Consider the following 27,445-nt stretch of genomic DNA (forward strand, 5'->3'; position numbering starts at 1 on the left):
AAGGGTATATATGAAACTTGCGCTTTAAAAAAAATTAATAACTAATGTGTTAACTACTACTACGAAACAATAATAAGTAAATTTTGAATAAAAACTTGTATCTATTAGAAAAATATATTTTGGTCAACTTTCAACTACCTTTACAACTAAACTATTTATACGTACTATTAGACAATTAAGTTTATTATATGCATGTATTATATTAGAGGGGCTAGAGTGTAAATGTATTCAGTATTTATACTCCTATTGTAATCAGTTATTGACATACAATATACAAATACGTTTACCAAGTTTATCTTGTAAGTTGTTTGGCTAAGCTTTTTGTTTTTGCTTTTTTGCTTTTGGAGGGGTAAAATGTCTAAAATGCCTCTTCAAAAAGCAAAAAAGCTTTAATTTGGTGCTTTTGGAGGGGCATTTTGGACATTTTACCCCTATAAAAGCAAAAAAGCAAAAAGAAAAAGCTTAGCCAAACACCCCCTTGGTATCAAAGCCTCCTAGGTTCTAACCCTAATTCTGCCGCACCACCCCTCCTCTTTGCCAGAAATCAAACCACCAGCCATAAATCGATCCAATGGCTCTTCTTTGCTGCCTTTACTACCACCGAGAAAACTTCACACAATTCCCCACAAATTCAGTTTTACCTTGTCTCCTACAAACTATGGATATTGGAAGGCTATGATTCAGCCTTTTCTTGTTACAAATAATTTATTTGGCTATATAGACGGAACCATTCCTTGTCCATCAAAACTATCCAGCAAACAACTCAAAAAGCCAAGGAGGGCACTTCTGCAGAGCCGCAGCCAAACCCTAACTATACAACATGGGTGGCTAATGATGATCATGTCCGATACTGTTGATATCAACCATCTCAGAAGCTTCGTTTCAACACGTTCAAGGTACTACCTCTCGAGATTTATGGCATTCTCTTGAGAATGCTTATGCACCCCACACTTCCTCAAGGGAGTTTACCCTTAAAACACAACTCCTTAAGATTGCCATGAAGGGTGATGAGACTATGTCAGCCTATCTTGCTAGGGCACATGAGTATGCAGATGCCCTAGACAATATTGGTGAACCAATGAAAGAAAAAGATTTGGTCATGCTTGTTATCCCAGGTTTTCGGGACGAATACAACAGTTTAAAAACCAATATCCTTGCAAGGCAATTTCCCACAACCTTTCTTGAACTTCAGGGATTGCGATTGCTATCTGATCTTGACTTCATGGTCAAGAAGAATATTCCAGATATTTCACCCGTTCAAGCATTCACAGATGTTACAACCAGCAATAGCTCCACTGCTACCTCTGGTTCAATAGTTCCTCCACCTGAAACAATGCAGGCTCTTCAACAATTGGTTTCTCAACTCGGACTCCAACTTCAGCCCGCTTCACAGAACTCCCCACAGGCCTTTTATTAAAATCGGCCAAGTAATACTCATGGGCGGGGGCAAAACAACCGTCGTGGAGGACATGGTAACTACAACAATAATCGTAATCAAGGAGGAAACAGAAGTCAATTTAGTTGGGCCTCAAACCAAAACACCATTTATGGAACGTGCAACAGATGTGGTATTGGTCACCTTAAATAACTTACAGTTTCAAAGAACTTAATGCCATATTCATTAGCAAGTGCTTGCCCCTTGGCAGTAGGTACAACCTATAAATAAAAGATATTATTTAAGTGTCATAAATTCCAATTTCACAGTTTAAAAACTAATAATAATAATAATTATTATTATTATTATTACTATAATAAATATACCCGTTTGCTTTCATCCATATCAGCCTTGTTTCCCACCAAAATCTTGTTAACATCGTAAGAAGCATGCTGTACGACGTTATGAATCCAGTTTCTTATGTCTGATTAAAGAGACGGGGAATAATGAGATCGTCAAACTAAATCACTTTATCCAAAATATTAAATCGTTATAGTAATAACAAATTTATTGTGTTTATATTAAGAAGAAATCATTAATAGCTTTATTTAATGAGGAAACAGCAGCCGTAATGATAAACGAACGAACAAGAAACAGTTAAATGAATAGATTTTCTTATTCATGTTTGTGACTCTGTTCTTTAAGAAAACGAACGTGTTCGTTAATATTCTAAACAAACGGTTCACAAACATACACGAACACATATGAACATAAATGAACGAATACCTAGCAAAAGTAAACGTATTCCCAAATTAATTAAAGTCTAAAATAGTGGGGTAATTACATCCAAACTTTTAAAAGTAAACAAGGATATCTGATAAAGGTTCCTATAATATGAACTTCCAATTGATTTAAATTAGTATTAGTAACAAAAAAATTCGAATAAATATTTAAACCAACATAAACAAACAACTATAAATAAACGAATGTTTACAAATGTAAATGAACGAGCAGAACCTGTGCCATGTCCGTACATTAATGTAAATGAGCAAAAATAGGTGTTCAAGTTCGTTCGTTTGTTTACAGGCCTGCCTTTATCCATCAGTGATGATTAATAACAAATTGAAGAATTAGTTATAAAGCAAATAGGAGCAGAAGGAGGAAAAGCTTACTACTGAAAGATGACTCGTCTGTAACATCATACACCAACAATATACCCATGACTCCTTTGTAGTAAGCTAAAATTCCCAACAAAAAATGTGTAAATTGCATACTACTTAAATACTAAACACATGACATTAAAAATTAAAGATACTATAAGCACAAGATAAAACAATATCTGCGGGGTAGAAGTGTAGAAACTTCTTTACAGCCAGTTTACTTATTTTCAGTCGTTTCAAGATATGTTTTCCATCTGACGGGTCAAGCAAAAATAGTTTAAAAGGGAAAGGTTGGTAAGTCATCCAAGGTGTGTTTTTAAGCATAAACCTCCTGAATCAAATTTACTGAAAAAGCTGGATTATTATCAAAATAATAAGCTTGTTTAACAAGCAAGCCCAAGCTAGAGCCGGCTGTCGACCCTAAACGAGTCTATTGTTTATATACTTTTATTTAACATATTAACTATATATTTATCTAATAATTATTCTTATATATAGAATCATGATAAAAACAAACAAATTATAGATATTATGTTATATATAAATATTATAAATAAATAAAAACCTATAAATAATATAAATTAACTAACAAGTAGAAACAAGCCAAGTCCAAGCCATGCTCGAGCTTGAAAAACCACTCACGAGTCAAGCTCGAGCTTTAGAACTAGAGCTCAAACTGAGCCCATCTTGAGCTAGAGCTCTCATAAGTTAAACGAGCTCAGGCTCAACTCGTTTACACCCCACGGCTGCACCCATTCCCCAACCCACCTAACTAGTAGTGAAAGAACCATCAGCAAAACGCAGAAGAAAACAGCTCTTTCCCACACCTGCAAGGAAATCAAAATATGCTCGTGAAATAAAGAAATAGAATAGAAATGCAAATCGGTAAAAAATTACTAATTAAGATTTCAAAAATTGAAAGCGATACGTCAATGTCTAACCGTTTTTATGGTGATTGCCTTACATGATGCTGTAACGTGAACTTAACGTAAAAGATTTGACATAACGTTAATATTATTAGAAAAAGAGCCATACACGGTGATGCAATAATGTTAATCTATATACGTTATAAATTTTAAATGATAAAGACTTTATCATATTACCATCTTGTCGTTTGTCAAAACTAGTATTAGACAAGTATCAACTCCTAATCCACGCACCATAACTACATAAATGTTGGAAAATGTTTGCAATGTTCATGCCAATGTGGAATCTTTAATAATATTTCAAAACTAAAGAAGTCGCGCTCCGGTTTCTAAAATGAAATATCATAGTGAACAACATATATATTTATGTAAACACAATTACACATCAAAACAATTGGCATATACTTTGTACTGCAAATATTTGTGAAACGTGAGCTTGTCATCAACCATTTATTAGAATGATATGCATGATTTCATTCCATTTCCAAATACTAATATGCTAGCTAGAATGGCCACTTTTGTTGTACAAGTTCAACCTTTTTAATTTTCGATGAAAAATATAAGACTCCCTCTTTTAACATCATTTTCTTATGAATTGCATATAAACAATGAGAGTATCATAAACACTATCTTTCACTAAAGAATCAGCCACTGGTTCTAAGTTCTAACATTAAGAAGACATACATCAGACTAAACATTCCATTATTTGCTTAAACACAGTAAACAACAATCAAACACACAACAAATTAAACAATAAACTAGATTCATACCGAAACCACAATCTAAAGCCCTAACACTTGTAAACATTAACAAAAATTTTGTGTAGACAATCATCATACACCTCTGAATTCATTAAATTCAAATCTACAACATCAACAAGGTCGTCTCCAAGAAACACTAAAAATTTTTGGGCAGAATGCGATTATAAATTCGGGCCTTTAAGTAAAATATAAATTCGAGAACTTACATATCAAAAGTAAATGATACGATATTGATAATTGGGCAATAAAGTTGATGATTTGAGCTTAATGCAGTTTTTTTTTAATATAAACGAGTTAATAGGTTTACTAGCAATTTTTTAAAAAACTTTAGGGCCTCTGAAATGATTGAGTCGACCTCCCTGTCTCCCCATCCCAGGCGGCCCTGCATGAATAACACGCGATCCATATAACAACAATTAACACTAAACAAAACACTTACTGATATCGCCAATCAAAAACAACTTAATCGTAATTTGCTGATCCAGCCCTATTCGGTGGTGGAGCGGCCATTGATTAATCGAACAAAAGGCCCTAAAAATACACACACTTACACCTGTTCACATATCAAAATGAAAGTCACAAGTTTAATTAACGGATGTATGTAACTGATCGGAAGTAATAGAAGATAAAGAGAAAGATATTATTATTATTATTATTATTATTATTATTATTATTATTATTACCGTTAGGGATGTATGTAACTGATCGGAAGTAATAAGATGCCTGTGGTTTGTTAGTGGAACGAATGAGTGTTGACGCCCGCGCAGAGTCAAAGATTAACTGGTAATTAAGACTTTTGTTTGTCGGTTTCTGAAGAAGGAAAACAAGTGGCGGACCGTAGGAAGTGGCGGGTGGACCAGGGAGATATTGATTTGATTTGATTGGATATTGTTTTATGTAAACATTTTATTTATAAATTTACATGTCTTTTTATTTTTATTTTTATTTTTAGGCCGATCAGTATAGTTCAGTGGGGATCACGGACTAGTTCTATATGGAACACCGCCCCGGGTGATAGGAGGCGCATTTCTCTCAAATGTTTTATGAAAATGGAGGAAAATGAAAAATTGAAGGTTGAAGGTGATTGATGATGATAATGAAGATGTGGGTCAAGTTATTTTATAGAGGGGAAAATGAAAAAGATGAGAAGTATTTGTAGCCACACAAAAAAAACCTTTAAAAAATTTGAATAAAAAAATCATAACTCAAAATTTAATAAAAAAACGAAAATAGTAAAAACATTTTTTTACTATATTTTGTTTGGCACTATGTTAAAATTTGCAATCTATTGTGTCTTTTTTTAGTTATAATTATGTCTTTTGATCATTTTCGTCATTGTGTCTTTTCTTCAATTTTTTTTTATTTTTTTGTATTTTTTTTAACCGGAATGATGTCGGAGACATTTTAGTTTTTTAACTTTTTTCGATTTTTATTTATAATTGATTTTTTTATGTATTTACCATTGTGTCTTACGTTTCTTGCCATTGTGTTATATGTATTTGCCATTGTGTCTTACGTTTCAGGTCATTGTGTTATATTATTTACCATCGTGTCTTACGTTTTTAGCCATTGTGTTATATGTGTTTACCATTGTGTCTTATGTTTCAGGTCATTGTGTTGTTATATGTATTCATTATTGTGTTTTACATTTCAGGTTATTGTGTAATATGCATTCATCATTGTGTTTTATGCATTAGATAATTTATTGGTATTTTTCATTATATATATATATACTATTACACAACGGTGTTATTAGTATTTAAAAAAAACACAATGATTAGATGAAAGACACAATGGCGAAAAAACACAATAACAAACAGAAAGACACAATGGTACACAAAAAGACACAATGACGTAAATTACTTTTTATTATTATATAACAAAATTATACTCATATTAAAGGTAAAAAAACGATTGTTATTATGGTGAATTTTTTTTTTAAATATCATATGAAAAAGTTATAGACGTTTAAAAATGATGGGGGAATCAACATGTGACTTGCATGTGGAGAGAGAAAATGTGTAATATTACTTTTATACCATTTTTCTTTTATCCCTACTTGACACATGTCAATAAATTATGGCTTCTCATCCTTCTCATTTTTGTTCCCCTTTGTAGAATAACTTGACCCTACTTTTATATACTTAAAACATACTTTGAATTAAGTTTGAAAAATTTTATTGTCTTTTTAGTGTTTTCAAAAAGCCAATAAGTTAAAATGTGTGGCAATCACAATTTTTTTTTTATCTTTTTGAAAATGGTTAAAAAACAGTTTTATAAAAACCGCAAATACTGGTTTTTCAAAATGGCTTTTTAAAAAAGTCAATAAGACAATAAGCATTTTTCAAGCTCAATCTCAAACGTAACCTTAATCATGAGTTGAAATTATGTTGCCTTAACTATTTGAAGCAATTAATTTTACTTGTTTTTTTTATCCTTTATCCATACTGGTTTGTTCTAACCAAATTGTTGTTTCAAAAGAAGTATTTCAAATGGTGGTCTTAAATTTAATTGCCAATGTGCCATATATGTGAATAAGAAAACAAGCCAAAATTCGTGATGAATACTTATTCTCCGACTTCATAAAATGGGAGATGAATATAAGAATATGATGGTGTACGTATGCCGGTCAGTTACGAAGCTTGAATGCATTTTAATTAACATTTACATTTGCTTGAATGCATTTTAATTTTAACATTTTCCTTTGCGGTAGTAGGACAAATTTCCATTTCTCCCTTTATCACCACTCACACATTTTTATGGTTTTGTATTAAAAAGGGGTAACAAAAAGAAGTAATTATAGTTTTTTACTGTTCATCCAGATTGAAATTATCCGTAGTAATTTTTCTATCGTGTTATTAGTGTTGATTGGTTAGGAAGAGTCTCTTTAAAAGTTACTCATACAGTGTTAATTAAAATATGATCAACAATCTTTAATTATATTTGACATGATGTTTTGACTTTTTACAATAATCCTTGATCCAATTTTGCTTATATGAACAATGATGAGGTTTAGTTCTTTCCAACGAGTTATCCAAAAGACCAATATTATACGAACATGCGTGACTTCAAATTAACGGACGCAACCACTAAGAAGAGGTCTAAGGGTGCGCATGGCTAACCATTGGCACCATTGGCAAACACCAAACTTACTACCATGTTGTTTATTTATTTAGAAAATCATGAATTGTATATTTATTTACCCATGTTATATTGAATTTACTGTTATATATATCATTTTTCCCATTTATTACTTTGTATTTCTTAATATTAGTGGTATGAATCAAAATTTGTAATGTTATATATTTTTTTGTTACCATCTCGTATGATAGATGGGTTCTAACCTATGGGAGTTATATATGACGGGTGTTTCTGCATGTCTAGTCAAGTAATATAAATATATTTCTGTTAATAAAACAATGTTAAATATAATTTGTATTTATCTATCGTAAGTTATTTTTAATTTCAAAATATTTGATACCCAACCCCGTTCACTACAAGGGTTAAAACCTAGTTATTCTAATAGTTCAAACCTTAAGTGAGATATGGTTAGTTAGATAAGCAAATTAACTCAGAGGACTAATATTGCCAATATTCAATGTCAGAGCGTGCTAGTAGCTGTTACGGATAAAGAAAACCTGAATTAGGGTTTAATATGTTTTCTTTCAATTCGTTCACAAATCTTGCTATAATCATTTCATTAGTTCAATTCATAATAACATGAGTTAATCGTTTGATTCAGTCATCTTAATTCAATTCATTGGTGTTCAGTTCATAACAATTCAAACACTGATACAATACAAAAACAACATATTAATTAGTTTGTTACATATTCCTCTACGTTGGTCGAAACTCTAAGCCACATATAATAAGCCCTGACATAGTTCCCTCGTAGGTTATGAGTTTCAAATTCATAGGAATAACATCCTTTCCGAGATTATTATTATCAAACTTTGAGTTGAACTTCCAGATCCTAACCTCCATCCATCCATCTTTCCGCTGCTCCGGAACCCAAAAGGGATCATGATGATTCACACGGGTTGGAGATCTAAAATAAACAATTTGGTTTACTTTATTTTTACGACATAGTAGATCTCGTACTTTCACTGGACAATGCAGCCCTTGACATTTTTCGGAAAGCTTGAACACAAGGTAACATGTGTATTCCATGAATGGTGACAACATTTGAGTTTCAATTTTGTACTTGATTCTAAATACTTGTTGCGGTAGAAGCTCCATCACATTTTGAAATCTGCATTTACGATATTGGTTACATACTTCTTGAAGACAAAGTACCATCTTTTTAATCAGACTTTACAATTTAATCAATTGAGCTTAATTAAAAGGCAAACCTTGAGTCTGCTGACGATTTAGAACGAAAAAACTCCCATTTTTTAGAGTTGTACAAAATCTCCGTGGCAGACAGCATAAGATGTTTCTTCCCGTTCAATTCCCTTAGAAACAACTGTTCGACAAATGACAGAATTTAGTACCAAGATCACAAGGAATATTTTGAGTCTTCAAAAAATAATATTCATTATTAATTATATGCATATAAGCCAAAAAGAACCTTTTCATTGTTAACTAGTTCATGTTTCAAGTCCTCCAAGTTAGGTTTTGATTTTTGAACTTGTTGGGCCTCCTTTAGATTCTTGTTATCTTCATGTGCCACCTGTGTATACAAATTGTAACATCATATTCTCTACATGCAGTAATGTACGGTATAAAAAATAAAAGCATTATAATCCAGAATGAGATCAAAAGAGTATTTTTTGACTTGCTTTTTTAATGGCTCGAAACTCAATGCCTTCAACATAGATGGCACCATTTGTGCAATAGTATCTTGAAAAGCTCTCTAGTAGAAATGTAAATGAAACACCTTCCTTGTGATTCGAAAAACGGTGCAATTCAATCATCATCCACTCTTCGTCCCTCCATGTTGCAAAATATGAATTCAAAGTATCAGTCCCGTTCTTGTACTTTAGGTTCACGTACAAACGTTGTTTATGAGAAAATATTCTTGGATCAGAAAATTTGAAGATCAAATAAATCCCATATATGAAATCCGGAGATAAAAAACGGTTGTCTATTGTAACTTGGATCTTTAAATTTGAAATATCCAACATCTTTGCCACTTTCCAAAACCTGTACATGTTACGAGTGGTCAGTCTAGAAAATTCAAACATATATAGTTATTCATAAAGCTATGTAGTCCGCACTCCAATTCACTAACCTTGTTCGGTCAAACAATGTACTACTTGTTTTGATTTTAAAGTAGACAATATTATATTTGGTTAGGTTTATTACTTTTTTTTTTCACAGTGAACACACATCCTTAAAAGTTTACTCCTACAATCCTCACGAGTCACGCCTACATAGTTTTATTAGTTGCATGAAGAAATCCTAGAAAACCAAATAACTTTGTTAATTAAAGGGTGTCCACTAGCTAGCAGACCGTTTCGGATCATCCATAAACAATGATTAACCAATCAACATTGATCATAAATTATTGCAGTTGAAGATAAACAGTTAGTATTTGCTACAAAAATTTCAAAGTGAAAATGTGTGTGTGTGACTGAGGGAGAGACAGGAGAGAACCTTGATATATGAATAGATCTGCACTTATGTGATTCTCGGTTTTTATAAGAAAAGTTTGCTGCTGTCGCTGATACCATTTTATTTAATTCTCCATTATCACTTAGTATGAACCACTGATACACAAAACAAACAAAACAAATCAAATAAGTCTGATTTCTCTTAAGTTGATTATTTTCAAATGAGCAATTTAATCACAAGGAAAAGTTGAATGAAAAGAGATAAATGAATAGTCCTAAATAGTATATATGTATTAAATAGCAAAAATACATGAAGTTATGATAGAAACAAGCTAATTACCATTTTGTCCTTTGGAAGGTGGATTCCTTCAGAGAGCTTGACGTAAATGTCCTTTTTATTGTAGATTTCAGAGGTTCCCGACAACCGTATTATTTCTTTGTAGGCTCTAGGTAGTTTGGGCTCCCATATTTCAGAGTCCTCCTACATACTCGTACAAATTAAACAGTTAAATAAAAAATAATAACAAATTCGTTTTCAGTTTCTCATGATCTATTTTTATAGTTAAAAGTAATACAAAAATTCTCACCTAAATATGTTTCCTAGATATTAATGGTTATATATTCTCTTTTTATTAATAAGTACTTGTTTATGCACTTTCATGATACATGCATTGAAAGGAGGCCAACATTTGTATAAACATGAAAGCTTACTTGAAATTCCAATGCTTTCTTTAGTTGTATCACCACCTCACTAGCCTGGGGCCGCATATGCTCATCTTCGTCTAAGCATTGATAGGCAATATCCGCAAATGTAGTCAATGATTGTTCCACAATTTGTTTCTTCATATCCTCAAACACCATTTGATCAAGTTTTCCTTGATCGTAGTGTTGTTTAGCCAAAGAACCTAAAAATTGACTGTTATCTTCATGCCCCTCTACACGTGCCAATCTTCCGCTCAAGATTTCAACTAAAACCACACCAAGCGAATATATATCTGATTTTTCAGTTAAACCTTGTTTGTACTGTGGGTCAAGGTAAGCATCATCGGTAATATGTTCCATCTCCTGGTTTGATGAATCAAATGTGGACAACTCAAAATTAGAAATTTTAGCATCCCAGTTATCATTTAGTAATATTCCATGGCTTTTGATATCCCTATGTACCACCTTCTTCAGTGTTACATCACCTCCGAAGGAACTCCAACGCACTTGCAACATCAATGCATATCTTGAGTCGTTTAATCCATCTAAGATTAGAATCTTTTAAATATATATTAAGACTTCCTTTAGACATGTGCTCGTAAACAATGATCTTTTCATTGGTCTCATTACAGAAGCCTACAAGACTGATAATATTCTTATGCTTACGCTTGAAAAGGATATCAAGTTCTGTCCGAAATCGATCATTAAACTTGCTATCCCACCGGTTTGCAACAATGACAGCATGTGGTAGCTTTCCTTTATATGCCTTCCAGTATCTCCCACTTCCACAGTAATTCTTTTGACTGAATTTTTCTGTGGCCAATTCAATGTCTTTTAGAGAAATTTGGAGGCTTTTCATGAGATTTTCCTGTGAATCATAAAGCATTATATCGATATAGTAACTCAAAATAATACACAAAAGCATTGAAAATACTGATAATTAAATCGTAACTCATGATCATTGATCGACTCAGTTTTCCACATCTGATATGTCCAATATCAGAAGAAATTCACGAAATAAAGCTAAATCTATTGATGGGTATATAACATTTATGCATTGTTTAAATGTTTGAACTCATGTCATTAGCTTTTTTGTTATAATAGGCCATTTTTTTAATAAATCCACAAACTTAAAATTCAAAGGTACGTGTAGCGAGCTTTTAATTAATTTACTTAACGCAATATACATGATAAATCTAAGGTTCTAGCTAGTTTGCGCTTAATGTATTCCAATTTAACTTGAAAATAAATCCCATGTTTCCGTTTGACTGATAATGGTTAAGCATGATACTTTATATGATTGGCCAAGTATATGAAGAAAACAAGTATATACTTCGAAAATACAGACTTACTTGAAAGTTTAATGCTGTCTCAAGTTCCAGGATGACGATTTCCATTGTTGGACGCTTTGTTTGAGCTTCTTCCAAACATTGATATGCAATTTTTAAAAATGCACCAAAGAATCTTGATTTGGTCCTCTATTTGAAGTAAAAATGTCATCATTCGTTACTTCCTTTAGCTTAGGATCTAGCAATATCTTTATTTTTCCATCATTGAAGTGGTTGCGTGCAACATGTGGAAGCCCTTTTTGATTATTATCTATGTAAACGGGATCATATGCTAACCTTCCACAAAAGATCTCAGATAGTATAACTCCAAAAGAGTAAATGTCCGACTCTTTCTTCATTACACGTGTTTTTTCAAATTCGGGATCCCTATAGACTTGCGTGCTAATGAGGGTGCTTGCCTCTTGATTTGGTAAGTGGAATCTCGAGATCCCAAAGTAAGCAATCTTTGGCTCCAAGTTCTTCTCTAACATAATGTTGGCACTCGTTATATCTCCATGTATTATCCCTTCTTGGCTATTCATCTTGGTGTGAAGGTGATTGAGTCCACGTGCAATACCAAGGCACATGTGTAGACGTTGCGTCCATGTAAGATTATCCAAGCCATCAACATTTTTCAAATAGTCATCGAGGCTTTTGTTATTAGCATGCTCGTAAACAAGGATAATCTCATCACGTTCATCACAAAAGCCTAGAATAGAGACTATATTGGGATGGTTATAACCGGCACGCATTTCAATTTCTTTAAAGAACCTTTGTTTCACATCCCTGCTACTAGAAATGTGCTTTATAGCTACAGTGATGCGCGTCTTTGGCCATGTCTTTGGCCATTCACTATCACTTTTCTCTTTAAATGCCAACAAACTTTTGTTCTCAAAATCATCAATTTCTGCTTCATACACCTTAACAGACTCATGCAACCCAATACAACATGTTTCAGAGAAGTTTTCAGTAGCCAGCAATATATCATTGAGCCGAAACCTTGAGAGTACCACGGTTCCCCCCTGTACCATTGTTAATTAGTAATGAAGGTTAGTGTCTTTGTAGTAAATATACATGCTTTTTTTTTACTATGATAATGATATTACAAGGAAACTGTCCTATATCCTCTCTTTGTGTCAATTCTTAATTCAAAATTGTATGTGTCACTAAAAAGTAGACTTCTTGAGCATGTGAGATTTGAATGCATCTACATATGATATTCTCACATTACTTACCACATTATTAGTTCTTTTACATACAGTTTAACTTGTGATGCTTCAATAAATAAACAAAAAGATGGGTATTACGCATATATCTTACGTACCCAAACTTGCCCTATATCATTTTCTTAATCCCCACTCTCTCGTATGAAATTCAGAGTTTGTGCCTTCTCTATTTTGAAATAGACAGATATAAACTTTTCTTTAGCGGAAAAAGTCATCATGATTCACATTCATAAATCGTATATTTCTTTAAAATATTAATGATGAACATAGTAATTACTAAAAGGGATATAAAAAAATTATTAATATTTGTAAAGAGTTCTTACTTGCAAGTTCAAAGCATTCTCAAGTTCCTTGATGATAGTTTCCATTTTTGGATGCTTGGCTTGAGTTTCCGCCAAACATTGATATGCGATTCCTGAAAATGCGTCAAAAGACTCTTGATTGGGTCCTCTATTTAAAGTAACAATGTGTTCACCAACTTCATCTATCATTTTAGGATCTATCAATTCCTTTAGTGTTTTCTCATTTGAAGCGCCGCCTTGCAATGGGTGCAAGCCCTTTGTCATTTTCCTCTATGCAAATTTGTTTATAGGCCAACCTTCCGGATAGCATCTCAAATAAAACCACTCCAAAGGAATAAATATCTGACTCCTTTTTATACTTTGCTGAAGTCACGTACTCTGGATCCACATAAAAGTTTGTGCCTGCAATATGTTTTGTATGAATAGTGCTTGCTTGTTGACTTCTGGAGTGAAATTTTGAAAGCCCAAAGTCAGCAATCTTTGCTTTTAGATTTTCATCCAACAAGATGTTCTCGCTTTTTATATCTCGATGTATTATCCTAGGTTTTCCCTCCATACTGGTGTGAAGGTAATTTATTCCACGTGCAATATCAAGGCAAATTTCTAATCTTTTTCCCCAAGTAAGATTAATATTTTTACGAGTGCTTCCCAAATAATCACTCAGGCTTCCTTTAGAAGCATACTCGTACACGAGAATTATGTCATTAGCTTCCATATACAAGCCAAGAAGAGAGATAACGTTTTGATGCTTACAACTTGTAAGCAATTCAATTTCTGTTAAAAACCCTTCTTTGCTGGCCACGTCTTGCCTATTCTTGATGCATTTTATAGCTACAGATGTTTTAGTTCTTTGTTTTTTCCGTTCATTTTCAATTGATGGTGAATTTTGGATACCTAAAAGATCAAGTTCTCCTTTATACACTAAGCCGAACCCGCCACCAGCTACAAAGTGTGCTTCATCAAAACCATTTGTTGCCGCTTTTATTTCACTTAGTGGAATCTTCAGTCGTTCCAACTACAAAATAACGGGTTAAGATATAAGGGGAGTGTCAGCTTGTATGTACATGATAGCACGGGTGATTAAGAGTTATAGAAGTTGTTAGGCAGTCAGACATTGGGATACTGACTAGCTATTAACATGGGTTAATCGAATTGGAAATTTATAAGTAATTATAAATCTCCAAATCGATTAACCCATGTTAATAGCTAGTCAGCATCCCACTGCTTGACTGCCTAGCGATTTTATATATGTACGAAGAATTACATATAAAAGCCGCATAAACAATTAGAAACATGATCAAATACATTTTATTCTTAACATAAAAACGATGAGAACCAATTTGCTGTTATTATTAGCTTTATTTTTATATGTGTTTGTCGTTATTTTTTGTTCGAATTTGCTAATTTTCCATTATGAGACGCTATAACTATTTGCTTATTTATATTTTGTTGTTATTATTAGATGTTTTCTTTTGTTGTTATAAGTATTTGTTGGTATTTGTTATTATTGTTTTGTTCTTAATTTTGATTTTGTTGTTGTAATTTTTAGGTTCTTTTCTTTGTTATTATAAATCATTGTTTATGTAGATTGATATTGTAGTTGGTATTGTTTCTTACGTTTTCATTTTTTTATAAATTGGTATTATTTCCTACGTTCTCATGTTAAGATGAAAATGTACATGAACCTTCCCCTAAACAATTAAACATAAACATAACAAATCATGAAAAGAAAACCTGAGTTCCGATTGCCTTTCAAAAAATAAATAAAATAAACTAAATCACTAAATAAGGTCAGATCTGGCCGACTACCGATTTATGGTCCGATTATGTGAACTAACGATTAGTAATTACTCACAATTTTCACAACAATTATTAGAAGTGAAAACTGGACCTTCATGCTACATATGTTCAAACCCATACCTATCTAAAATCACAAGGATATCTTAAAATAACAAACTGAAAAAAAATGTATAAAATACGAAAAGGCTAGACTATAAAGGGAAAAAAATGACTGTTTGTGTCCCTGTGGTTTTAAGGCGGAGGCACGATGAGTCCCCAAAAGAAAATTTGAACTGGTTAAGCCCCTGTTGTTTCAAAAATGAATAATTTGAGTCCCTGCCAGATCTGAAATCAATAGTTTACCCTTTTTTATGATCCATATGAGTCTTTTTGGTTAAGTAATTACTCAATTTTAGTCTCTCTTTAAAAATTACCTCCAAATTACATAATTAACCTCCAAACTATAACCAATCAAGCCATAATCAACTAACCAAAATATAATCAACCAAAAACAAATGAATCAAACATTTTTTTAACAAAAATAAAAAAAAAGTTAAAAAAAAAAACAAACTAAACTAATTTTTTTTAACAAAAATAGACGAACCAGACTTTTTTTAACAGAAATACGAACCGAACTATTTTTTAACAGAATTACGAACCGAACTACATTTTAATAAAAATAAACGAACCATACTACTTTTTAAGAAAATAAACGATCGAGGTACCTTTTTAGCGAAAATAAACTAACAATTTTTTTACTAATTTTTACTAAACTAAACGAACGTGTTTGGTTTGTTTATTTTTGTTAGAAATATAGTTTGATTCGTTTATTTTTGTTAAAAAACAAGTTTGGGTCGCTTATTTTTGTTAAAGAAGTTTGATTCGTTTATTTTTGTTAAACGAAATGAACTAGTTGCTAAAAAAAATGATTCGGTTCGTTTAGTTTGCTTAAAAAGTTAGTTTGGTCTGTTTATTTTTATTAAAAAGTAGTTCGATTTGTTAATTTTTGTTGAAAATGTGGTTTGGTTTGTTTATTTTTGTTAAAAAAAATTGGTCAGGTTTACTTATTTTTGTTAAAATGTGAAAGGGTCTCAAAATGACCAATTATGAAAGTTCAAAAACTTGACAATGTATATATATATATATATATATATATATATATATATATATATATATAAGTGAAATGTCAAATCTACCCTTGAAGCTAACATAGTTAAGTAATAGCAGGGACTCAAATAGTTCATTTTTTAAACCACAGGGACTCAACCAGTTCGAATTTTCTTTTGGGGACTCATTGTGCCTCCTTCTTAAAACCACAGTGACGCAAACAGTAATTTTCTCAAAAAATAAAAAGTGTGAGAATGATTTGTGGTAAAAAAAACTCATAAAAAAATTCAAAAGAAATAAAAAAATTCATAAATCAAAATATAATAATAAATGAAAAAAGTAAAAAAAAAAAATAACTAAATGTTACCCATACAATTATTGTTAAAAAAAATAAAGAGAGTGAGAAAGAATGTTGAGAAAAAAAAAACACAATGTCACATAATGATAAAAAAAAGGACATAATTTTGAGAAAATATAACACGATATTAAGAAAAAAAGACACTATGTTAAGAAAAAAAAAGACATAACCAATAATGAAAATAAATAAAAAAACATAATGATCTTTATTCCTCAATATTGTTTTTTTTTCTAGGTACAAGGAAGACAGAGAAAACATTTTTTTTACTTTTTCGTTTTTTTAATTGAGTTATGATTTTATTTATTACTTTTTTAAGATTTTTTTTTATTTTTATTTTTGCTACAAATCCTTCTCATTTTTTCCCTCTTTGTGGAATAACTAGATCCTTACAAAACATAGTGTGCCAAATAACAAAAAAATGTCAAAATTTACTAATTTTGTTGTTTAGTATATAAAGATAATCAAAATGAGAAGGATAAAAAAGTTTCAATGAATTGAGGTAAAATTTAAAAATATTAATGTATAGAAAAGCTGGCGTTGCATATTAGGTCGTGAATTATTGCATATCTATATTTATACCATATATAATACATAAGTAAAGGGCAAATTAAGACACTTTTTAAGGGATTTACAGCTTTTAAAGCATAAGATACATGTGAATAAAAGGGTAAAGTGGTTTTTTAAACACAATCAACCCACCTTCATTTGATTTCAACAAATATAATTACAACTATGATACCTCAACTTTACTCAAATTTTGTAATTCAAGAAATACCTGCTACCTTAACCCCTCATGTTTACCCATTTTTTAACTCAACTTTATCCTTTTTTTTATTTTAGTCTTATATGTTTTATAAAAATATGATTAAAAAAATTCGAGCATACCCATTTAAACGGGCTTATTTATGTCGACATTACAATATAATTTTTTTCCAAATAAGATGAACGGTTTAAAATGTATAAGCCTTTTAAATATAAATGTTTACATGTTATCCCATTAGTTACATATATAACCCTTTTTTCTATTTGATAAAAAAAACATAAATAAACTTCTTACAACTAAAATCTTTTTCACTTATCAATATATTATACTATTTAATGTACAACGTTGACCCCTCATGTATATTTTAAATATTACTCAACTTTATTATTTTTTTTTCCATTTTATATGTTTTACAAAAATATAATTAAGAGTACTCAAATTATATCAATATCAAAATAGCTAAGACGAACTCGAATTTAAGATTTCAGCTTTATTTTGGAGTTGAGCTGACTCAGCTTGGTGTAAAGTTCGAGTCGAGCTAGCATTGACTCGCTAACAGCCTTAAAATGTTATTCCCGCTACATCGTGCGGGTACTCGACTGGTTATATTTGAGAAACATCAAACAAACTAAAGAAAATCCACTTTATTTATTATGATGAAAAATCATTTTCATTTACCTTTAGGAGATCTGATGACATGCCTTCATCTTTATCTGCATCTGTTGAGCGTTCCTTTAATACCAATTACCACAATGTACAATAAATTAGCAACCATAAAAAAAATTATGACAGAAGGAAGAAAGAAAGCCAAAAGAAAAATAAAATAAATAAATAAATAAACTAAAAGTGGTCTTACAAGATTTTCATGTTTCCATTGAAGTTCAAACACGCCCTCAAGTTCTTTGACAACCTGGTCCATAGTCGGGCGTTGCACAGGGTGTTCATTTAAGCACTTGTCAATTATTTTTGTTAAAAAGTTCAGCGATTGTCTGTCCATCTGTTCCCGTAACTTAGGATTAATGATGCCTTGACGTTGTGTTTTCATCGGTTTCACCATGTAAAGGACTTCAAACAACAATACACCAAAGCAGTAAACATCATATTTGGGTGTCATATTTGTGTTGTCAAAGCCGTGAGATGAGAGAAGGCGATGCCTCCAACTTTGAGGATATTTTGTGGAAAGTTCAAACCCGGATATTTTGGGTTCCCAATCTTTATCCAAAAATATCTTAGAACTATTGATGTCACAATGCACGGCATCATAATGGATGGCACTCAACCCACGTGCAACGCCTAAACATATCTTCAGTCTTTGGAACCATGTGAGATATTCCGGGTCATTAAGATGTTGGTCTAGACTTCCGTGAACTGCATGCTCGTATATGAGGATCTTTTCATCATACTCGTCACAAAACCCAATAAAAGAGATGATGTTTTTATGCTCAAGACTAGAAAGAATTAAAATCTCAGTCCGGAACTCAAAGTCACCTTGCCCATATCCAGGTTTAAACCTCCATGCACAAATATCAATCAATTGTCCGGATGCTGTCAGCATTTGTCCCTTGTAATCATTTGCAAATTCGCCTTTCTTTATGAGATTTTCATCAGCAAAGTCGTTCGTGGCAGAAGCTATATCTTCAAATCGGTTTATTAGTGGATCAAGCTGTCTATTTTTCTAAGTCAAAGAATTAATACAAAACAAGGGGATGAAAGTGAGTGAAAACGGAGGACCAGTTAAGCCATGTATCACTTATTTAATACACTATTACACTTATTTTAAATCTTAGATCTGATTCACAAGATTTTGTCACTTTCATCATTCATGCATGTATGTTCGCGTGTCTATGTATATGCATCGTTTAGTATTTACTTACTATAACATTTTACTGTATTTTATTAGAATTTAGAATGCATGTCTCTATATGTATATAGACGTGGCACACACACCGGTTAACTTAATCGACCCGAAAATCAATACGAAATGAACCGGGTTGAAACTGAGTATGTTGAAATTAAACAGGTTTGGAACCGGTTTGTACTTTTCACCACATAAACCGGTTAACCAAACCGAAACTTGTCAAAACTAGACAAAAACGACGTAACCCAAACCAAAACCGATCGTAAACCAGTCAAGAAACCAGTTTTAACCCGAACTAAAACCGATCATAAACCGGTTTTGACGTTTGTTGATTAAATAGAACCGGTTTCAACTTTCAACCCAAACCGGTTTATGGTTTGAAACCGGTTTGTGAACTTCTCTGTCTATACATCATTTAGTATTTACTTACTATAACATAACTTTATTTTATTAACTACATATTTAGAATTTAGAATGCATGTTGTGTATACATCATTTAATATTCACTTACTACAACATTTTATTTTATATATTTATATATTCAGAACACAAGGATCCATATTCCATATATCATTTAAAATAACATAGAAAATACAACGATCAAGTTTTGGGTAAAATATTTTCAGTAACTTACGTGCTCTAAGATAAACATTTTAACAATTATAAATTTAGCACACACTACGTAATTTTAGATGTTTACATAACAGATCTAACCTTATTTTTAAGGGCAAATAATATTAAAAACCAACACACATTCTGTTTTTTACACATAAAAGTCCCTCGACATTTTTTTGCATATAAAAGTCCCTGTATATGCTAATTTTGAACAACAAAATGACGTAAATTATAAAAACAATTTTTTTTTCTTATGTGACAAAAGGTGACATACTATAGATGAGTTTTATTTAACAATGTAGTTTCATATGCGGTAAAAACTGGCATAAACTTCCAGGTATAATATAATGGTTTCATAAGCAAAAGACGAGATAAAAAAAATTAACATGAGTGGAGCGGAGTGGAGTGAAGCGGAGTGGAGTGGAGGACAGAACACGAAAATACACAATGGGATTTTGAAAACTCTAACTTATGATGGGAACTTTAATGAGTATAACTTATAGGTTAAGTTTCAGTTAAATTTGTTTTCTAGTATACGGAAGGTTTTTTTGAAACTTTTGGGCGTAGTTTTATTGTATATGAATAAACAGTTAATATATGTATAATAAAACAGTTAAAATATTCATATAATTTCAAGGTCTAGGGTTCGGTTCAGTCCAGTTTTAAACGACAAGTTTTGTGTATAAATCGTAAAGCAAAACGTCTATTACGGTTTAAAAATTTTGAAACCGACCAACTCAAAGTTATGAAAAAAACGACCGCGAAACCAACGTTTGAACGGTTTCAGCTTTTTATACCGAACTGTGAACACCCTAATTAATGCCACATAAGAAACAAATGTGTTTTTATAAGTCACGTCATTTTTTTGTTCAAAATTAGTATGTGCAGAGACTTTTATGTGCAAAAAATTGTTGAAGAACTTTTATAAGTAAAAACAGAAAGTATATTAGTTTTTTTATATGATTGGCTCTATTTTTAAATAGAGAGATCTTCATATTGTGTCCCTCGAAAATTTTTGGAACCGGTTGACTTTTGTGTTCTTTTGGTGGGACCCAATTTACTTTAATTACACTTATTTTATAAAGTCTTTATATGATTCACAACCCGGTTTCAAACCCTAAACTTGCTCAAGGTTGAAACCATTTCGGTTAACAAAGGTCGAAATATGTTTATCGGAATTAGTTTGGGTTGAATAAGAACAGTTTATGATCGGTTTTTACCTGTTTTGGCTGGTTTTCGGTTCGGTTAAGCGGTTTGAAGGCGGTTTCGATAGAGAGAATTACAAACCGGTTCCAAACCTGTGGTTTCAATTGGTTCCTAGCCGGTATTTCGACGATTTTGAGATCAATTCCATTAGCCATCCCCCCCCCCCCCCCACCCCACCCACACCTGTATGTGATGTTCACTAAAATAAACATACCCTTACTATTGAAAGATTAATTTATGTTAATGTCATCAAATGGACACAAAAACTATGATAATTTTTTTATAAATGGCGGTAAAACTACGATAACTGCTTAAAATAATGTTTGATGAATAAAAATGATGTTGAAAAAATATATACAGATTGGTGAGTGGACATTTTTTTGGGTAAAAAAACATGGTAATGGAGACGGTAAAGAAACTATATAATAACAATGAAGTGACTCGGTGATACCATAGACCTCAAATATTGAACAATATGATTTAAATATACGTGATAATTAAATGGCCCTAATGTAAATATGCTTACGACTAAGTTTTCTAAAAGCTATACATGATAAATATCATCAATTCAACAAAGCCATAAAACATAGTGTTTACGAGTTGAGTCAGAGTGGTTTCAAACTCAAGCTCGAAATTAAACGAGACAACTCAGCTAGGCTCGAGCTCGATATTTAAGTTAAACGAGCCTAAGATCGAGTCAACGAGCCGAGCCATGATCCGAGCCGAGCTTGGGTCGAATTTGGCTGTTACAAAAATGAGTCAGCTCAGCTCAGCTCAGCTCAGCTCAGGTTGTTTCAAATCAAGTTTATTTAGCTAGTTTTGTTCGAGCTTTTATCGAACAAGCCGCGAGCTTTTTGAACAACCCTTGTAGGATTTATATTTAATCAACTAGAATAAAAATAGTAAACGTGATAATTTGAAAAAAAGACTTTTAAAAGTGGAAAGGATTTTTAACAATCTATATCATAGAATAATAACCAAGTTTTAAAATTGTTCCAAGTAGGTTATTTATGTAAATTTTTCTTAAATCGGGTCACTGAATCTTCAAATCGAGCCTCACCTGATTTTTTTTGTGCGTCAAGAAAGCAATGGAGAAGAAGACGTGGCAGTCGAGAATGACAATATATGTACTTAGATTTAAAAACATTTGAAAAACATTAATTTTATTAAACTTTAAAAATAAAAAATAAGATTCATGTCACCATTCCACGTCAACACAAAAAAATAAGATAAAAAGATTTCCTATATGAAACAAATAAGAAAAATGCTAAAGAAACATGTTAAAAACATATAATTATAATAAAATATGAAGTCGAGTGGCTTAAGACCCAATTTTAACATTTTTGAAATTTGGTTACTATTTTATGAAATTGCTTCATTCTTTTTAAAGTTACAGTGAATCGTTACACTAGTGGCTTTTAGGAATCAATAATATAAAGTAATTAAAGAATTGACTTACTTCAAATATTAATGCTTTCTCAAGTTCCCTGACAACCATTTTCATTGAAGGACGTTGGTCTTGAGCTTCTGCCACACACTCATTTGCAACTTTCAAAAATGTGTGCAAAGAATCTCCGTTTTTATTGGTTACATCTTTTATTATAGGATCTATCATGTCCACTATTGTTCCCGTGCTCAATTTTCGTCTTGCAATTGGAGCTAGCCCTTTCTCATTCATTTTAAGGTAAACTGGGTCATAGCCTCTCCTCCCACATAGAATTTCAAACATAATTACTCCAAAACTATAAACATCTGATTGTTTTCTAAGTACGCCGATTCTATCATATTCTGGATCTGTGTAACACGATTTACCAATCTGATTGAGATAGAGAGCTTGACGTTCTTGATTTAGAGACTCGAATGCAAAACCTCCAATATCAACAATTATAGTCCAACGCAATGTTTCCGCTATGTATACCATGGTTTCTCTTGCGATATTCAATCGCAGAGTGAAGGTGAGCCAATGCGTGTGCGACATCAATGCAGATTTTCAAACGTTTTTCCCATGTGAAAATACGCATGCGATTGAAATTACCCAAATAATCAACAAGGAATCCATTTGAAACATTCTCAGTGACAAGGATCTTCTCAGAACCTTCAACACAAAATCCTATTAGATGGACTATGTTGGGATGTCTAACCATTGCAAGCATTGTAACTGCTGTAAGAAACTCCTCTTCTCTGTACTCGTCATGTCCAGAATGGTACCGCTTTATGATTACACTTATGTGTCCCTTGAGATGTCCGCCTTTATCTTCCCCAGTTTCAGATGAGGGAATTTCTTCATCAAAACTATTGAGTTCAGCTCTGTACAAAGTATGTCCATCCTTAGATGCAATTACATATGTCTCTGAGAAATTATCTGTTGCTAATTTAATATTACTGAGAGGAATCTTCAAGTGTGCCAAGTTGTTATCCTGCAAATACATGACAAAGAGTAAAAGAGAATTATAGCCTATCCGTTGCTAAAGAAAAATGAGAACAAACGATTAATTCAGTTGCAATTGGCTTCTACTGTATGATTCAAACAAACAAAACTAGTACCTTAAAGTAAAGCTTCAACATACAGAGTAAAATAACCTTAAAATATGAATAATAAAAATTTAACGATGTCTGATACAACCACTTATACGTTGTTAGAAAGAACCCCAACTATAACAACTATGAAACATCTTTCACGAATCGTTTGTCTTTTGTGCTCGTATTTAATAAAGGGACATTTTAATAATCCAAACTTTGGTCTTTTGGCCGTCACTAATCCCAACTTAATAAATTCCCTACGTTAGTCCCAACTTTCACCATGTTGGTCTCCACCAAGCCTTTTTCCAACTGTGACTAACCCAGTTAATTTTTGGACAAAATATGTCATTTCTTCAAGTTGATGGGATAAAAACTTCTATTTATTATAAACCAGTTTATTTTTCTTCTCCAACTAGGGTTGCAAATGAGCCGATACGAGCTCGATCTTGGCTCGTTTAACTTACACAGAGCTTGAGCTCAGCTCGGTTGCTTCTATCTTTATTTCTAAAGCTCGAGTTCGGCTCATAAGTAGTTTATTAGGCTCGAGATCAACTCGTTTACTATTTATTGATCAACTTTTATATTTATAGTTATTTTTATATATAGTAATAAAAAAAATAATACATGTCAGCCCTAAAAATTGATTAATAATAATAACATAAATTTATAAAACTCTCATTATAAACTTATAATCTGCATGGTGGTGGCGGAACCAGTGATGGTGGCGACGACGGCGGCGGCGTTGGGGTGTCTGCGGGGGTGGTGGCGACGGTGGAGGTGTTGGAGGCGGCGGTGGCAGCGACGGGGGTTCCGTCGGCGGTGACAACGGCAGCGGTGGTGGGTTTTGAAGTTTAGTTACATTTTTCATTTGCCCCCAACTTAGAGAACTGACATTGTTTACCATAAACTAACCGGGTTAGTCTTTGTTAGGGAAAAACTCGGTGAAGGCCAATAGGGTGAAAGTTGGGATTAACCTAGAGAATTTCTCTTGGGATTAATACCGGCCAATAAGCAAAGTTAGGATTATTAAAATCCAATATCCCCTTTATAAAGTTCAAGTATTTAGCTCATCATCTACATTTATTTGTAATGAATTAATAATAACATATGCGCAATTACATGATTCTATGTTTATTTCATCATATAAATGTTTAATCATATGACACGCTGAACTTAAACGCCTAGATAATATTTTATAACATGCGCAATTACATGATTCTATGTTTATTTCATCAATATCCCCAGATTTCTTTGATTTTTAGTCCTTTATTGTGTTTTTATGTTCTTGAGTTTTCTCTTGAATCTTCATAGTTCATATACTCTCATCATGAACATCATAAATTGTTAATTAGAACCTTACTATTTGTTATGATCATGTTATTCCAGAAAATTGCAATTATTTTCTCAAAGTCTTTGATCAAATCTATAGTTTTTTCATGAGCAAATATGAATATTCTTATAATCCATCATTATGATCTTCAAAAACTCATAATATTATCATAATTAAAATATTTACGTAAGTGGTCCCTATATTTTCACAAATGTCAATAAACATCATAAACTTAAATATTTACACTTTAATCCTTATACTTTCATAAATTAAATAAACACCCTGAATATGTATGATATTACACTTTTAACCTCGTATCTTCTTATTTATCAAAACCATTCTTAAACATTTTGAGTTAGTATACAAGTAGAGTATAAACCGGGTATGCATGTATCTGACAAGCAAATGGCTCTGTCTAATGCAAGAGTGGCGTAAATAATCCTATTGGACCCGTGACTCTTACCTGGGGATTAATTTGCTGGAAGTTGCGACACTCTAACTAACTTTAAAATCAAAACTTAATACAGGGCATCCAATGACCAATTTAACAACTTATTGTGCGTGCTCGTGTTCATCCAACAAGCAAGGTGAGTTCATAGCCCATTTTTAAATGTTTTTAATTATTGGGTGGAAAACATGCAAACTTATACATGCTATTTTATTCAAGCTTTATTTCATGATATTCATGATATGTGATCATTACAAGTGTATACGTATTCGCATTGATGACCATTAACTTGCAAATCTCGTGGTAGTATTGTAACATTTTGGATTTTTCGTATTAATAAAATCCTGCATGTTTTATATTAGTATATTGTCATGCACTTATTAAATAATCCTCAGAATCGTTACGCCTTATTATCACTCCCTGGGGACACGCTACAACGCCTAGTTCAACAAAATCGATTTTAGTTTTCGTTTAATGCCAAATCCTTCCTAATTCGATCTAAATCACGAAAATTGAGGTACAAGAAGTCATATAATGTTATAGCATGTCCAAATTTGTTTTCTTGTTATAACCGAAATCTTTAAGTTAATTGACTCAATTCCATCATCAATTGCTTATTTCGTTTACAAATTGATTTGGTTACCAGATAAACTTGGTAAATGATTGTATATTGATTGTATGTTCAATTGAGATACAATATGGTCCTATATATAGATCTATACAAGACATCATTAGGGCCGGCTATTAGTGTCTAGGGATTGGCCCATGTTATACAAGTGATATCGATCAATACTCCCCCTCAAGCTAAGGCCGGGGACCAATTCTTAGCTTGGACTTCAAAAAGAGAAAACGTTCTGATGGTAGTGGCTTTGTGAAAATGTCAGCAATCTGATCATGTGTGGAAATAAACTGAACAAATAACTTCCTTTGAGCAACCTTCTCTCGAACAAAATGAAAGTCTACTTCCACATGCTTTGTTCTGGCATGGAAGACTGGATTGGCAGATAGGTATGTGGCTCCTAGATTATCACACCATAGGATTGGAGCAATCTGCATTGGGACACGTAGTTCTCTCAACAATGTTTCAAGCCAAGTTAATTCAGCAACCGTGTCAGCCAAGGCCTTGTATTCAGATTCCGTGGATGACCGAGATACAGTTTTTTGTTTTCTAGCTGACCATGAGATTAGATTCGACCCAAGATATATTGCATATCCCCCCGTGGATCGACGGTCATCCGGACACCCAGCCCAGTCGGCATCAGAAAATGCAGTTAAATTTTGAGCGTCTGTATAGGCATGTAGAACAGGAGAAGATCTGCTAGAGAGTAAAAGACCATGATCTGCTGTCCCGTGTAGAGAGCGTAAGATACGTTTAACAGCGGACCAATGATTTTCAGTGGGGGAATGCATGAACTGACAAACTTTGTTAACCGCAAAGGTGATGTCAGGTCGTGATAGGGTGACATACTGTAATGCCCCAACCATTTGTCTATACTTAATAGGATCATCAAATGGAGAACTGTCACCAAGATGAAGAGAAGCATTGGTGGTGCAAGGTGACGGCACCGGTTTGGATTGTGATAATTTTGCACGTTCCAACAATTCAGTAATGTATTTCCTTTGAGAAAGGATGATATCAGACCCTGATCGGACCACTTCAATGCCCAAAAAATAAGATAGAGGACCCATATCTTGTATAGCAAATGATTGACTAAGACGGTGCACAATGTGATCAATGGCCTGGGTGTTATTGCCTGTCAAAATAATGTCATCAACATATACCAGCATTTATAGTATCGTCCCATTTTGTGAATATATAAATAAAGACGGATCGGTTTTAGATCCCTTGAAACCGAGAGCAATCAAGGCAGAAGAGAGACGTTCGAACCATGCTCTAGGTGCCTGTTTGAGACCATACAAGGATTTATGTAATAGACACACGTGATTCGGTTTACCGGGGTCGATGAATCCTTGTGGTTGTTTCAGATAGACTGTTTCTTTTAGATCCCCATGTAAAAATGCATTTTGAACATCAAGTTGTCGGAGAGTCCACCGGTTTGTAACGGTTAAGGAAAGAACAACTCTGATGGTGGTGGGTTTCACCACTGGGCTAAAGGTTTCAGTGT

At 32.6% G+C, this 27,445-nt stretch overlaps 3 protein-coding genes across 3 annotated transcripts; all 3 read right to left on the reverse strand.

Moving 5' to 3' along the window:
* Positions 1–7,903: 7,903 nt before the first annotated feature.
* On the reverse strand, positions 7,904–10,950 carry LOC143609609 (F-box protein PP2-B13-like). Its single transcript, XM_077084318.1, has 6 exons — positions 10,489–10,950; positions 10,118–10,258; positions 9,821–9,933; positions 8,793–9,367; positions 8,575–8,687; positions 7,904–8,474 (listed from the first exon to the last, which is right to left on the reverse strand). The coding sequence occupies exons 1-4, from the start codon at positions 10,837–10,839 to the stop codon at positions 8,980–8,982; spliced, it is 993 nt and encodes a 330-aa protein (XP_076940433.1). The 5' UTR covers positions 10,840–10,950; the 3' UTR covers positions 7,904–8,474; positions 8,575–8,687; positions 8,793–8,979.
* LOC143609602 (F-box protein At2g02240-like) lies at positions 8,060–8,521 on the reverse strand. Its single transcript, XM_077084312.1, has one exon. The coding sequence runs from the start codon at positions 8,519–8,521 to the stop codon at positions 8,060–8,062; it is 462 nt and encodes a 153-aa protein (XP_076940427.1).
* A 10-nt stretch (positions 10,951–10,960) lies between the features above and the next one.
* LOC143609603 (cysteine-rich receptor-like protein kinase 5) lies at positions 10,961–11,876 on the reverse strand. Its single transcript, XM_077084313.1, has 2 exons — positions 11,832–11,876; positions 10,961–11,347 (listed from the first exon to the last, which is right to left on the reverse strand). Exons 1-2 carry the CDS (start codon positions 11,874–11,876, stop codon positions 10,961–10,963), a joined length of 432 nt encoding a protein of 143 aa, XP_076940428.1.
* Between the last annotated feature and the right edge of the window lie 15,569 nt (positions 11,877–27,445).

This window comes from Bidens hawaiensis, unplaced genomic scaffold (genome assembly GCF_021521415.1).
Source record: "Bidens hawaiensis isolate Kalapana, Puna unplaced genomic scaffold, B.hawaiensis_p1.1 tig00006296_1, whole genome shotgun sequence".
NCBI lineage: Eukaryota > Viridiplantae > Streptophyta > Magnoliopsida > Asterales > Asteraceae > Bidens > Bidens hawaiensis.